At 34.5% G+C, this 12,634-nt stretch overlaps 1 protein-coding gene across 4 annotated transcripts; it reads right to left on the reverse strand.

Annotated features, from left to right (window-relative positions):
* Nucleotides 1–673: 673 nt before the first annotated feature.
* On the reverse strand, nucleotides 674–11,965 carry LOC104121357 (calcineurin B-like protein 3). Of its 4 annotated transcripts, none has more exons than XM_009633332.4 (10): nucleotides 11,711–11,965; nucleotides 10,747–10,828; nucleotides 10,488–10,636; nucleotides 10,048–10,130; nucleotides 9,822–9,881; nucleotides 9,413–9,521; nucleotides 9,285–9,337; nucleotides 9,013–9,093; nucleotides 1,144–1,256; nucleotides 674–1,025 (listed from the first exon to the last, which is right to left on the reverse strand). In XM_009633332.4, the coding sequence occupies exons 3-10, from the start codon at nucleotides 10,603–10,605 to the stop codon at nucleotides 968–970; spliced, it is 675 nt and encodes a 224-aa protein (XP_009631627.1). In that variant the 5' UTR covers nucleotides 10,606–10,636; nucleotides 10,747–10,828; nucleotides 11,711–11,965; the 3' UTR covers nucleotides 674–967. The 4 variants fall into 4 exon arrangements, 2 of the variants coding, with proteins under 2 accessions (XP_009631627.1, XP_009631628.1); XR_011408484.1 differs by lacking the exon at nucleotides 674–1,025 and adding an exon at nucleotides 2,359–2,509 and having other exon boundaries at nucleotides 1,222–2,282; nucleotides 11,711–11,903; XR_001966902.3 differs by lacking the exon at nucleotides 674–1,025 and adding an exon at nucleotides 2,344–2,509 and having other exon boundaries at nucleotides 1,222–1,256; nucleotides 11,711–11,903.
* Between the last annotated feature and the right edge of the window lie 669 nt (nucleotides 11,966–12,634).

Below are 12,634 nucleotides of genomic sequence, written 5' to 3' on the forward strand. Positions count from 1 at the left end.
CGAAGATCAATCCATCTCAATCTACAAAAAGCATTGTCTTGGGCATGCAACCCAAAAAGATAGAAAGACCGCTTGCTCAAATAAAACTCTCTTAGAACCTGGTACAAGCCATGCCCCCTCGACTCAGCAACAAGAGTCGGTTATGAAATAGCCTTTAGTCAGCTTTCTTAAGGACTTTTTGGCAGGTCCACTGACAACTAGGATATTTCATATATAATTACACTTGCCTTCACTTAGAAACTCTACGCCCCCCTATTAGAGTAAGGCATGCTCTCTAACTTGGGATCATCAAAATGACCAAGATTGCGCAACAACAAAAACACACGACATTACAACATTTTTTTCTTGTCAGTGTACCAAGGATTAGAACTGAATGTCTGGTTGGCAGGTAAAAAAATTAGACATCCTGTAAGATCATAGAGATTTTAATACTAAACAAATACAACATAAATATTAAGAAGTTGAGTATGTTAAAATGTATATTTGTGCGTTTATAGATGTTACTCGCTACAATTCATAGTCCAAGCAATGGATGCACCAAAAAATAAATAGATAAATGTCAAGTTGCTTGCCTAATTACAATATATAAATCGCATAGTTGCCTAACACTAGTTTAAGTGATCTCGTAGCCTAATTTTAAGCTATATGCCATTGAGTAATTTCACAATACTAATTGGGCAAGTACTTGATTGCTTTGCACGTATTAAATAGCTGCATGACCCTAAACATAATCTTAACAAAACTGACGTGCACTATTCACCAAGTAGATGCATACACAACACAACTGAATGGTAGTATAGAACCACTATACTCAAAAAGAATAACAAATCATGAAAATCTTGAAATATGAAACGGGAAAAGAAGAAGAGCGAAACACAGTATCGCAATTGCAATTCCCCAGAAGGCAGAAGAAAAAAAAATGTAGCAAAAGCACTTCCCTAAACAACTTCCGCCTGTCCATCTCAAATCAGGTATCCTCAACTCTGGAATGAAAGACAAAGCTCGGGAATGTAGTCGTAATGTCCCTGTTTAAACGAGGAAGATTTTTGAGCCAATCGATGCCATGAACATAATATGGACAATATCACAATTTGAAAATGTGATAATTAGTGGAGTAATGTCAAGATCCAATGTGCCACTCACTTGAGATATTGGAGAGTCATATTCTTCAAAAGTGAAGGATGTTGCACGACCAAACTGCTCCATTCCTCCTTATCAATCTTTCCGTCATGTTTAGTATCGGCTTCTTCAAAAGTCTGACAAAGAAGATATGCATTAACTAAACAGTAGAATTCAAGAGAAACTCTACCACGGGATAAAAGAGGGGGCAGGGGGGAGAAGAATGAACTAGAAACACGACGACGTCCAGATCCATTTGCATATATCCAATTCAGACATCGACAGAAATACCAGTCAAATAAATGAGCAATTCCCAAACACAGATATCCTTGATGATCCTAAACTACTTTTACTGCACATGGTATTTGTTGGTACAGATCCAGTTCTACAAATTCACTATTAGTATCAGGTCTACTTGAAAAACTAAATCTAGATGGTTTCCACCCCTTCTTTTTTCTTATAAGAAAGTGATTAATAGATCTGGACCAAGAAGGTGCTAATATTTACATCCTTTTAGTGCACAAAAAATATTTACATCATGTTCATATCTGAATTGCTCCATGTGTAGAGCCTCAAGGCTTTGGTCTAGTGCTAAGAACGCCACACATGATGTGTGGGTTAAGCGCATGTCACGGCTTTAGGCCCGGCCGCAAACAAAAGCCTAGTATTTAAGTAGAGAAAGATAGAGGGACAGACACGTTATCCACCAAGTCTCAAATCGTGTGCTGCTAGCCCTCGGGGATTTCTCGGTTATCAAAAACAAATGTACAGGAAAGGACCTTGATTCGCTTAGATCTTAAAAACTCAAGAAGAGCACCAAAAATATATAAATCATTTTTATATTTGAATTGCACCATTTGTAAAACTCACTTTCACAAGCACAAGACAAGCCTGTTTATATATTCTCAAGGCACCTACTGTTTATGTCTCTCTATAATGACATAGGGAAGTGTTCCAAATGTATCTAAGCTGCTTTTTTACTCTCTATCCGTGCCAAGTATTCACAGCATCCTCTTGTCACAAGTTGCACCCAAAGTACATTCAGGAACACAACCACATTTCCCAGGCATAATTGCAATGTACAAATAGGTGACTGGTGGACTGGACTTGTTTTGACAAGTTTTAACTTGTGTCATGCATATTTATTCACCTTCCATAGAAAACTATGTTTTACATTCAATGATCTTCTTAATAAAGTATACTGGGACTTAGTTGAGAAATTACCATCCTTAGCACTACTCCAAATTAAGGAAGATGATGTTTCAGTCAAGTTCGTGACTCCTCCATTTCCAGCAAGTGTGCTCTTCTTCTCTCCCATTCAAAAATTTCTCCTAGAGTTTAGTGTCCGCTCATTCATTTGTCTGCAATTGTCTCTTGATTCAGTACTGTGCTGTGCAAATCAGGAAAAGTTTGATTCAGATGAATCTGATCTATCGATGGGTCTATTCACCGTTTTCCCTATGGGTCTATTTCCCTATGGGTCTATTCACCGTTTTGCCTCCATCCTAATTCCTAACAATCATTTATACATTTTTAAAGACTTCCTCTCGGTAACTACTTATGTACCTCAGGAATGACATTCCATGGGACCTTGCTATTAGCTCGATTGTGTTTTCCATTCTGTACTTGGTATAATTACTCCTCCATATTACTTCTTTTTCAGTGTTAAATCAACATAGCCATTTTACGAGAAGCCTAATGCTATGCAGCTTCAAATTTTTATCCCCCGTACAACCCCATCTTTAATGCAACATTACTATGGGACAATTTGCTAGGTATAATCCGTGCCTTTCTGAGTTGCCCTCGGTCTTTTCTTAATTTGTCTAGTTGCTTTACCATATTTGCAGAGATTGGGTGTAAAGACATGCGAGGATCGCATCAAGCACACTATCAATAAGAGCTAGTCTACTGCCTAATGATAAGTATCGCTTTTTATAGCGACCAGCCTCTTTTCCCATTTCTCCACCATATTCTGCCAGAGTACTGATTTTCTGTGTTTTGCCCTCAGGGTGCTCCCAGATATGCAATAGAAAACTCTTCCACTTGGGACCTTAAAATTTTCTGCCAAGGAGTGTATGTTACTCCATATTCATTTCATTAACTGGAAAAAGACAATTTTTTACTAGATTAACATGCAGTGGATATTGCCTCAAAGGGTTTGTAGTACAAATCTATGAAGTCTTTATGTATATCAGCTGAGACAGCTCTGTTTAATCTTCCACTTCCAATAACAAAAGAAAGAGGGTTTTTAAGCTAGAGAATCGGAGAGATGAGATACTACTTTCCATCCACTTTATTCATTTTCTCACAAATCTCATAGTTTCAAACAGTAAGCAAAAATCACAGATTTAAATATTCAAATCTGGTTTACAAAGGGTTCTTGCCACCTTGTCTTTATCTAGTGTTCGAGCTTTCATTTGCAACCAAAAAAGCATCCATGATCTTTCTTCATTGTACAAAAGCATTTTCATTATCAATTACTGCTTCTAATCTCGCATTGAACACATCTGTAATGATCTTATATACAATTCCTAAGAGACTTAAGGGTCTGAAGTTTCTTAGTCGTATAGCTAAGTTCTTCTTAGAGATCAAAGTTATGATTATGAATGTCGCATTACGATTAGATGAAATGGAGGTTAGCGTCTGCAGTCCTGTGTGACAAGAGTGTGCCACTGAAACTTAAAGGTAAGTTCTATAGAGCGGTGGTTAGACCGGTCATGTTATATGGAGCTGAGTGTTGGCCAGTCAAGATTTCACATATCCAGAAGATGAAAGTAGCAGAAATGAGGATGTTGAGATGGATGTGCGGGCACACTAGGATGGATAAGATTAGGAATGAGGATATTTGGGAGAGGGTGGCGTGGCTCCCTTGGACGACAAGATGAGGGAAGCGAGGCTTAGATGGTTCGGGCACGTGCGGAGGAGGAGCCTAAATGCAGGGGCGGCCCAAGCTCATCGGAGGCCTAAAGCAAAATCTTAATAAGAGGCCTTAATATATATAATGAACATCGTTTTTAAAAAAATTAGACAAGTGAGGATGTGGAATTAAAAAAATGAGAACTTAGTTTTATAAAATATAGAAAATTAAATGAATTTAACGTTGATTGCATCACAACTGAAATGGGAGAACCCAGAAAACATAAGTGACTCCTTTTTTTAGTAAGTCCCTTTCTATATTTGGTAACAATTCAACTTTAGATTTTTCTTTTTACCATTAATGAGATGATTTCTAGCCCAAAAACTTCTATGATTTATTTAAGATTACAAGTTTCAAAAGCCTTCCTTTATTTCATAAAATCCATGTCCATGCAAACACTTTCATATAAATTGGGACGGAGAGAGAATAATTTATGTAAGGAAAATAAATAATAAGTTAGATTATTAGATATAGTTACGTGACCAACTAATGAATAGAGAAATATAATTAAGTAAAAAAGTAAAATAAGATTGAAAGAAAACTATTTTAGTTATATTAATTAGAGGAAGAAATCGAGTTATTAAAAATTAATATGACAATAAAGAAATAAATTTATCAATAATAAAAGATAATTATATAAATAATATACTACTATATATATAGAGAAATACTAGTAATTTTGGGGCCCTTAAATATTTGGGGCCTAACTTGCTTTAGGGTTGGGCCGCCCCTGCTTAGATGCCCCGGTTAGGAGGTGTGAGCGGTTGGCTCTGGCAGGTACGAGAAGAGGTAGAGGGCGGCCTAAGAAGTATTTGGGCGAGGTGAACAGGCAGAACATGGCGCGGCTTCAGATTTCCGAGGATATGGCCCTTGATAGGAAGGTATGGAGGTCGAGCATTAGAGTTGTAGGTTAGGGGGTAGTCGAGCGTTTCTCCTCGTTGTGCCGGCTAGTCTGATAGTGTTTTGTCTAGGACTGCAAGCGGTTTTTGTTGTGTTTCACACTGTTTTTTTTTTGGCCTTTACATTTATTTGTTGTCTTTTACGATGCTGATACTATTTTTCTGGTTTCTGCTGTTGTTACTGATCTATTGTCTCTGAGCCGAGGGTCTCCCGGAAACAGCCTCTCTATCCCTCCGGGGTAGGGGTAAGGTCTGCGTACACCCTACCCTCTCCAAACCCCACTAGTGAGATTCTACTGGGTTGTTGTTGCATTACAATTAGAACAGTAAAAATCCTACCATTCCTCTACAAGCCTCTGCACATATCCACATGTTCTCAAATTTGAAATATGACTTGCACTTAATCCAGTCTCTACACTCCAATGAGATGGAGCACTGGTCAGATAGCACCCTCTTAGCACACTTTGCTTGATGTTTTTGTAGGTTCATCCGATATATTTGAGAACAAGGATCTATAAACTATCGATGTTCTACCACCGTTTGTTCCTTTAAACCATGTCTAATTACCTCCCATAAAAGTAGGTCTACCAGCACAATTATAAAAATAGAGTATCCCTCATTGATAGCATTAGGCTTAACTGTTTTGGTTTTTCTAGGGTAAACCTGGTGAAATTGGGACACCTTCCCCAAGAACTGTAACTACTGCCCCTGTCTTTGACTTCCTTTTTCTGGTCCATAAATACAGATAACATCAAATGCCTTCTCCTCTGGCTTGTAATAAAGCTTTCCTCTCCATGTTGCAACAGCAAATGATAGAGTTTGACTTACATTACCATGTAATCTAATCTATTATTTGCATTTGAGTTATCGTGTAAGGCTGTTGGAAGAGAGTGGAGGAGATGTATTGAAAAATTTTGCCACTTAAAGATTTTTAAAGACAAGGAAGACCTCTCTCTAGTATCACGCATCGTATTACACAGATGTTCCATCATTTACTGAGGCATAGAAGTAGTGTAATTGTTGTATAAATCCAAAGAAGTTACTAAATTGCCCCTAATAATGTATAATAATAATTATCATAAAAGCTTCAAGCAACTACACCAGAACTCTTATATCAGTTATCCATCAACTAATTATCCAAACAATAAAAAATAATCAGCTCTTAAGAAATACCTTGCCATATTATGTCAGGCACTAGGAATAGGGGCACCTCAATAAAATTGGTGGCCTAAAACCAAATTTTAATGAGAGATCTTAAACTTTAAATTATAAAAAACATCAGATATTTTATTTGAAGTCTAATTGTTTTATTTTTGTGCAATCTATTTCTAACTCAATTCATTCAATCATATTAGTAATATGCTCATTTATTGTTTCATGAACTTTGAGCTTAGCTTAAGATTTCTCCAATCTTTACTATCTTCACTAGCTTGTTTACTGTTACTCAGGGTTAGCTGGAGCTAATAAAGCATGTGCTTTAGGCCCCAAAATTTTGGGGGCCCCAATTTTTACCAATAATAGACTTATATTAATTTGGCTTTTAGTAACATATTGAGTATTTCAAAACAGATCAATTTATTATAAAGGAAAGATAAGCTTTGGTATCCTGATGGATGTGACCGTTTGAGTAAATATTGGGGAATAAGAATCACTTCTCTAAACCCTTTACATGTGAATGTAAGCAACTTTTTGGATTATTTAAATTCTGACATGTGACATCATCGCTGGTGTATCTACATTATTCTTCTCTATTTTACCTTCCTCATTAGTAAAAGAAACATGCAATACACTTTTAAACTCATTTTCTTGGTTTCTCCTAGAGTCCAACTCTTCTTTTTTAATCTTTCTCATTAGAAAATGTATACTACACTTTTATACTCTCTTTCTTGGTTTCTCCGAGAATCCAAGTCTTCCATCAGCTATATTGTCAAAAAAGAATACTATTGTTTTATAAAAAACAAGAGTTGAAGAGTACTATTGAATAAAGTATATTGCATATCCTTTTTTGTTTTTTCTCAAGTTTCCAACATTACAGCAAGTATATTGATGCATCAAAATGTTATTTTAATATTAAGTCAGATTCTATTAATCTAAAATTTGCTATTTCTATTTCATAAGTATATATTGCCTTTTTGATTATTTATTAGAATTTAAATATGTCAACTAGAAAAATTGAATCTGGTTATTCAAAAACCCAACAAAAAAAAAAGAATAAGTGAAACTTTAATACAATCCCAAAAAGGGGGACTTGATAATTTTTTAGCAAACAATAAACAACCAAATAAAAAAAATATGGGAGAACGTTCTTTAGATGAGCAAGTTACTAATCTATTTGAATTAGATCATGATAAAATCTAAGAAGAAGTTACTGAGAATTCTGATATCGATCCTCAAAGAAAAACAAGAACTTAGAGATGAATTAATATAATTGCATTTCCTAGAATTAAGAAATTCTTTGGCAAATCTCAATTTCTAGGAATTACATAATCCTAGAATTATTACTCATTGGAAAATCTAAGATTATCTTTTTTGTTGTTGAGAAAGTTGGAAAATCTATGGTTCTAGGAATGCAATTATTTAATTCTAGTAGAAGTTCTTGGTTTTCTCGAGTACCTAATCAGATTTCTCACTAACTTTTTCTTCTACTTAGAGTTTATTATTATCTCACTCGACTAAATTAATGACTTGTTCATCCAAATAATATTTTTCCATATTTTCTGATTTAATAATTTATCAGGAGTTCCTTGGACTGTGTTAAAGTTTCAATTCTTCTTTTCTTCTTTTTTGAGTTTTGTATAACCATATTCATATATTCTAGTTGACATATTCAAATTATAATAAATACTTAAAAAGGCAATATATACTGATGAATATAAGTGTAAGGATTGATACCATGATTCTTTTGAACGTCAACTTGAATCTTTAGGGTAAGGATCTTTTATATGAGTTCATCTCTTCTCCTTCCTTTTTCATTTCTTTCTCTGGATTGAATTTGTTTGGAATATTAATTAATAGGTTCTTTTATATTTGTTGGGATTGTTTATATTCTTTAATACATTGTCTTTGATTCTACCATGACTTTTTTGGGTTTGAATGATCGCTAGTGATAACAAGCATTCAAGTTAGGTTAAATATTTGAGTTAGTATTATTCTAACCCGTGTAATTCAAATTCACTACATCCTTTATTCTTTGTTAATGTTCTTCTGCATATTTGTTTTGCTTCCGCTACCGCAGCGCTATAAACTCTTTCGTTCCTGTTTTTGACAAAACAATAGTACTATAGTTTTGACAGCATAATATAGCTTATTGAAGACTTGGAATCTCGAAGAAACCAAGAAGATAGTATAAAAGTGTACTACACGTTTTTTTATGAGAAAGATTAAGAAAAATGGAGTACTGGTCTCTTGGCGAAACCAAGAAAGGGATTTAAAAGTGTATTACACATTTTCTTACGATAAATGTAAAAAGAGAAGAATAATGTATGTAACCTACTAATGTTGTCGTCACTTGTCAAAATGTAAATAACCCAAAAAGTTGTTTAAATCACGCGTAAGAATTTAGGGGAGTGGTTCTCACTTTCCAATTTTTGCTCAAACAGTCGCATCAATCACAAAGCCAGAAGCTACCTTTCCTTTTTTTAATAAAGAAATAATACTTTTCTAATTTGAAATACTCAATATCTTATAAAAGAAAATCCAACCTATGACTTATAAGTCTATTGGGGACCCAAAATTTTGGGGGCTAACACACATGTTTCGTTGGCTTCAGCCTTCAGTCGGCTCTAACTAGGAATTCGGGTGCTTCTCTTCCCTGTAGGCCTATGATCGAAACATCATCCTTAAAGAAACATCAGGGGATTGGTGGGTGCTTCTTTTCCCTGTAGGTCTAAGTAACCAAGAATCATCCTAGAAAATGACAAAATTCAAATGGACTAACCTATAACAAATTGATAGCAAAGGAGACAACAAAAAAGCAAAAGCACTATTGAATTCATGTACATGATAACATGAGAAGCTCTCCTCCTTCAAATGAAAGATAGACCATTAAAGGTATATAAATTTAGGTTGAAGAAGCACCTTATCAATTATGCTCTCAATGACATCATCTGATAGGTTCATACCAGACTCAGCAAGGGTAGCAACCACCATTTGCTTCACCTGCACAGGAACCATACTTTACTTATGTCAGGCACTTTAGAGGAATGCAATAAAAAGTAGAAAATTATTTTCCAAGAATGCTTTGTTGCCACTAACTAGAGCAACTGAACTAAAAACTGGACATTTAGAAAGTAGAACAATATAGGAACGTTCAGTACTTCATTACTTCACCTTATGAAAGATAGACTTACCTCTTGCCTCTCAATGAAGCCTTGTTGCTTGAGATCGTATAGCTGAAAAGAAACTACAGTAGCAATACCATTAGAAGCAGCATTATTACGAATTGAAACTATTTTTATTATGTAAGCATATCACATACACTCAATCTTATCATCAATAGGAGCATTTGGATGAAAAACAGAGAGGGCACGAGCAAATTCCTCAAAACCCAAGATTCCATTGTGCTTTGTGTCAAATAAGTCAAAGACCTGCAATCAGACGAGTCGAAGTAGGAAGAAATAAAATGATAGGTTGTAATTATCATTCAACCTCCGAAACTAACAAGCTAATAATTTTTCAACAAGTAAAATGATATTTGATATATTTGAAAAACATCCTTGTAAAAAGTCAACCTGTCAAAAACAAATAACTGCAGCTTCAAATGTGTAGGTTAGTGACGGAAAAAAATGTTTGCTCTATCAAAATTTGTAATCCCCAATTCAAAATGAAAAGACTTTTTCTGGTAAGTCAAAATGAAAACATTAATGTAGCTTGCAATAAGAACGCACCCTGTCGGCAAACAAGCTTTCCTTTTTTATCGTCTTGAATAGTGCCAATTGAAATTCTTCCTGCAATTTAGTAATAACTTGAAAATCCAAAGACCCTTGCTGGAATCAAGACTGATTATTCATGCATAATACCCCAAAAAGACTTATGCTGCTAGAACACCTATATCTCAAACACACCAGTGAGAATATCCAATGTTATAATCTTAACAAAGGATGAAACACAAACCTTGTTGATCAGCCCATCATCAACCACTGCGCTGCTGATCTTCTTAAATAGCTCATAAAGAGCTTCGATCTCACTGACGCTAACTGCAGCAAGAATAAGACTGTACAGGTTGAAACCATATTTATTCTAGTAGAAAAGTCAATATGATAAACAACCAGTAGATTAGGATGCGCATATCTCAACTCTGTATATTCCAAATCCTTGTGCCAACACTTTAAAAAAATTGACAGATATGACATAGAAAACTACAAAACAAATTTTGAAATAAAGAAAGTTTGTACCTTTTTTTAGTATACAATTTTCAAGATGCAAATACAGACTACATATGACGCAATCAGAAAGACACACTTGTAACCAGACAAAAATTGTTTTTGGTTCATCTTTCTTTTTACGTTCTAATTGCAAAACTAAGATGTTAACAAAGCTTTCATATAGCATACAAACTGTTTCTCGTGCTAGGATCTCCGGATCTTCAAAGCCCGTTGATTGCCTACCCAGATCACAACATTTCGACAGAGAAGCACCTAAATGCTTGATACCGTCTAGGCACTGCAACATGGTATGATCCCTACTTCAAAATGCTCCATATCTGGTCAACCCAAAAAAATCAAAGCTGGGAAGGGTGGGAGACCATCTTGACTGGCCATTTGTGCCAGGAGGAAATTATAGAATATGTACAAACAAACAAATTGAACTAACCCTTTGACCATTCTCTGTTATCGTCCAATCTGAATGTAAAATGTTGCGAGTTTCTGAAAATGATCAATTTGGAGCTATATATCTGACAAAAAAATACATGTCAATATAAACTTAATTCTATCAATAACCCCTCAAACACACAAATAAAAAAGAAGAAAAAAAAGAATACAGACCAAGAGCTTTGAGCCCTCTAAATCCCCTCAACATCTAATTTAAATTTCTATTAATATCATCACCAAATAAGGGTTTGAGCCTAAGTTAAATTTGGCTTAGACTCTTCACTCTTTTAGCCATTCTGTAAAATTGATATCTCTAGATGCGACAGAAATGACAATTCAATTTCCTTACATCCCAATATGTCCGCTTATGTAAGCATATGCTTTAGTTCCAATATAGATTTCAGAACCATACATGATCAATAAATTTTAGATTACAGCATGCTGGCACTTTACTAAGTACTAATGGTGTAATGAGAGAATTAACGATACCCAGCCCTAAAGAAAAGACAGGGATAATAAGAAATTTGACTAGGACAAATCTCATACCAATTTGTCAACCAATTCTCTCTTAGGATTAAAAGGGGGGAATTTATAACTTTTGGGGTTAAATTAGTACAGTTACAGCTTGCAATTGTTAAATTTGTATAAATTAGAAAGGATGGGAGCTCAAGTGAAGGACATCACATTTCTAGCATTTTCGGAATTACAGTTACTAAAAATTCACGTTGCAACGGCATTTTCCTAAAATAACCGTTCAACAACATATTTATACTGGAAAGTGGAAACCTCTTCGACGACAAGAAATTAATCAAATCACAAAAGACAGAAATTAAGAAATAATCGGAGCATGAATCGATAGGATGATAATAGGGAACAGATCTAACAAAGGAAGAGAAGTCAGGGCATGAGGATTCGAATTAATAAAAATCACGAATTGCAGAACGAGAAGGAGAAAAAAGATTTACCTTAAGAGAGAAGAGCGCAGAGATTCAGATGAATGAATAAGATAAACAAGGAGACGGATGCTAATATGGGCCACTCCTCTTTGCCCGGTCGTCAATTTTTTTCTGACACCGATTCTTTCCTTTTCTTTGCTTTTGTTTCTTTTCACTCTTTGGCCATTTGTTCATGCCTAATAAACATACTCCATGTTAGCACTCCCTCTGTATTTTTTTTTTCCTTTTTAAGAAAATGAGTTCCTTATTTTGATCTAAAATAATTCTTTAAAATATATATTTGAGCAGTTTTAATACTTATGTTTATTAAAATTGAGCACTTTAGGTATCCATTATATTTGTAACACACGGCGATACTTATAAAAAAAAGTGACTTGGCACCTCTCTTTGCCAATGATCCTATTTATCCTTTTTCTCCTTTTTTTTTTTTTTTTTTGCCTTTTCCCTTTCATTCTTTTCATTTAAATTTAAATTGTTTAGTAAATGGAAATTGACCATTCTCTATCCTATTTATTACATCTCATTATATTTATTTCAGTTACAAAAGAAAAAATTAACAGCATAGTTTATTGGGTTTCTCTCTCATTTTATTACATTACTCTATCATTACTAAATTAACGAAATATCATGTTATTTGTTTTCTGAAGTCAAGTTCTTCAAAAAATTGTGCAACGGTTGCAACAATCAATGCTCATAACTAATGCAATTTCAACAGACGCCAGTTAATAAAAGGTCATAACAATCTATATATATAATTGTGGTAATTAAAGTAGTAAATCAACATACCACTCTTCCTCTTCATAACTGATCTTTCACCCATTTCCTCTTCATAAAGCTTACTGTAAAGAATATATGATATTCGACAAATAAAATTTATTTGAGCAATCTACATGAGAAATTCTGCATTATTATTTTCTGTAATTCTTCTTATGT

This window comes from Nicotiana tomentosiformis, chromosome 6 (assembly GCF_000390325.3).
Source record: "Nicotiana tomentosiformis chromosome 6, ASM39032v3, whole genome shotgun sequence".
NCBI classification, from domain to species: Eukaryota; Viridiplantae; Streptophyta; class Magnoliopsida; order Solanales; family Solanaceae; genus Nicotiana; species Nicotiana tomentosiformis.

What these genes read in the sequence shown, in the direction of transcription:
- LOC104121357 (XM_009633332.4), bottom strand. Translation starts at nt 10,605, where the DNA reads ATGTTGCAGTGCCTAGACGGTATCAAGCATTTAGGTGCTTCTCTGTCG. An exon ending in CCTAGCACGAGAAACAGTTT is followed by an intron (nt 10,131 to 10,487) that starts GTATGCTATATG and finishes TTCTTGCTGCAG; the next exon opens with TTAGCGTCAGTGAGATCGAA. An exon ending in TATTGATGATAAGATTGAGT is followed by an intron (nt 9,338 to 9,412) that starts GTATGTGATATG and finishes TTGCTACTGTAG; the next exon opens with TTTCTTTTCAGCTATACGAT.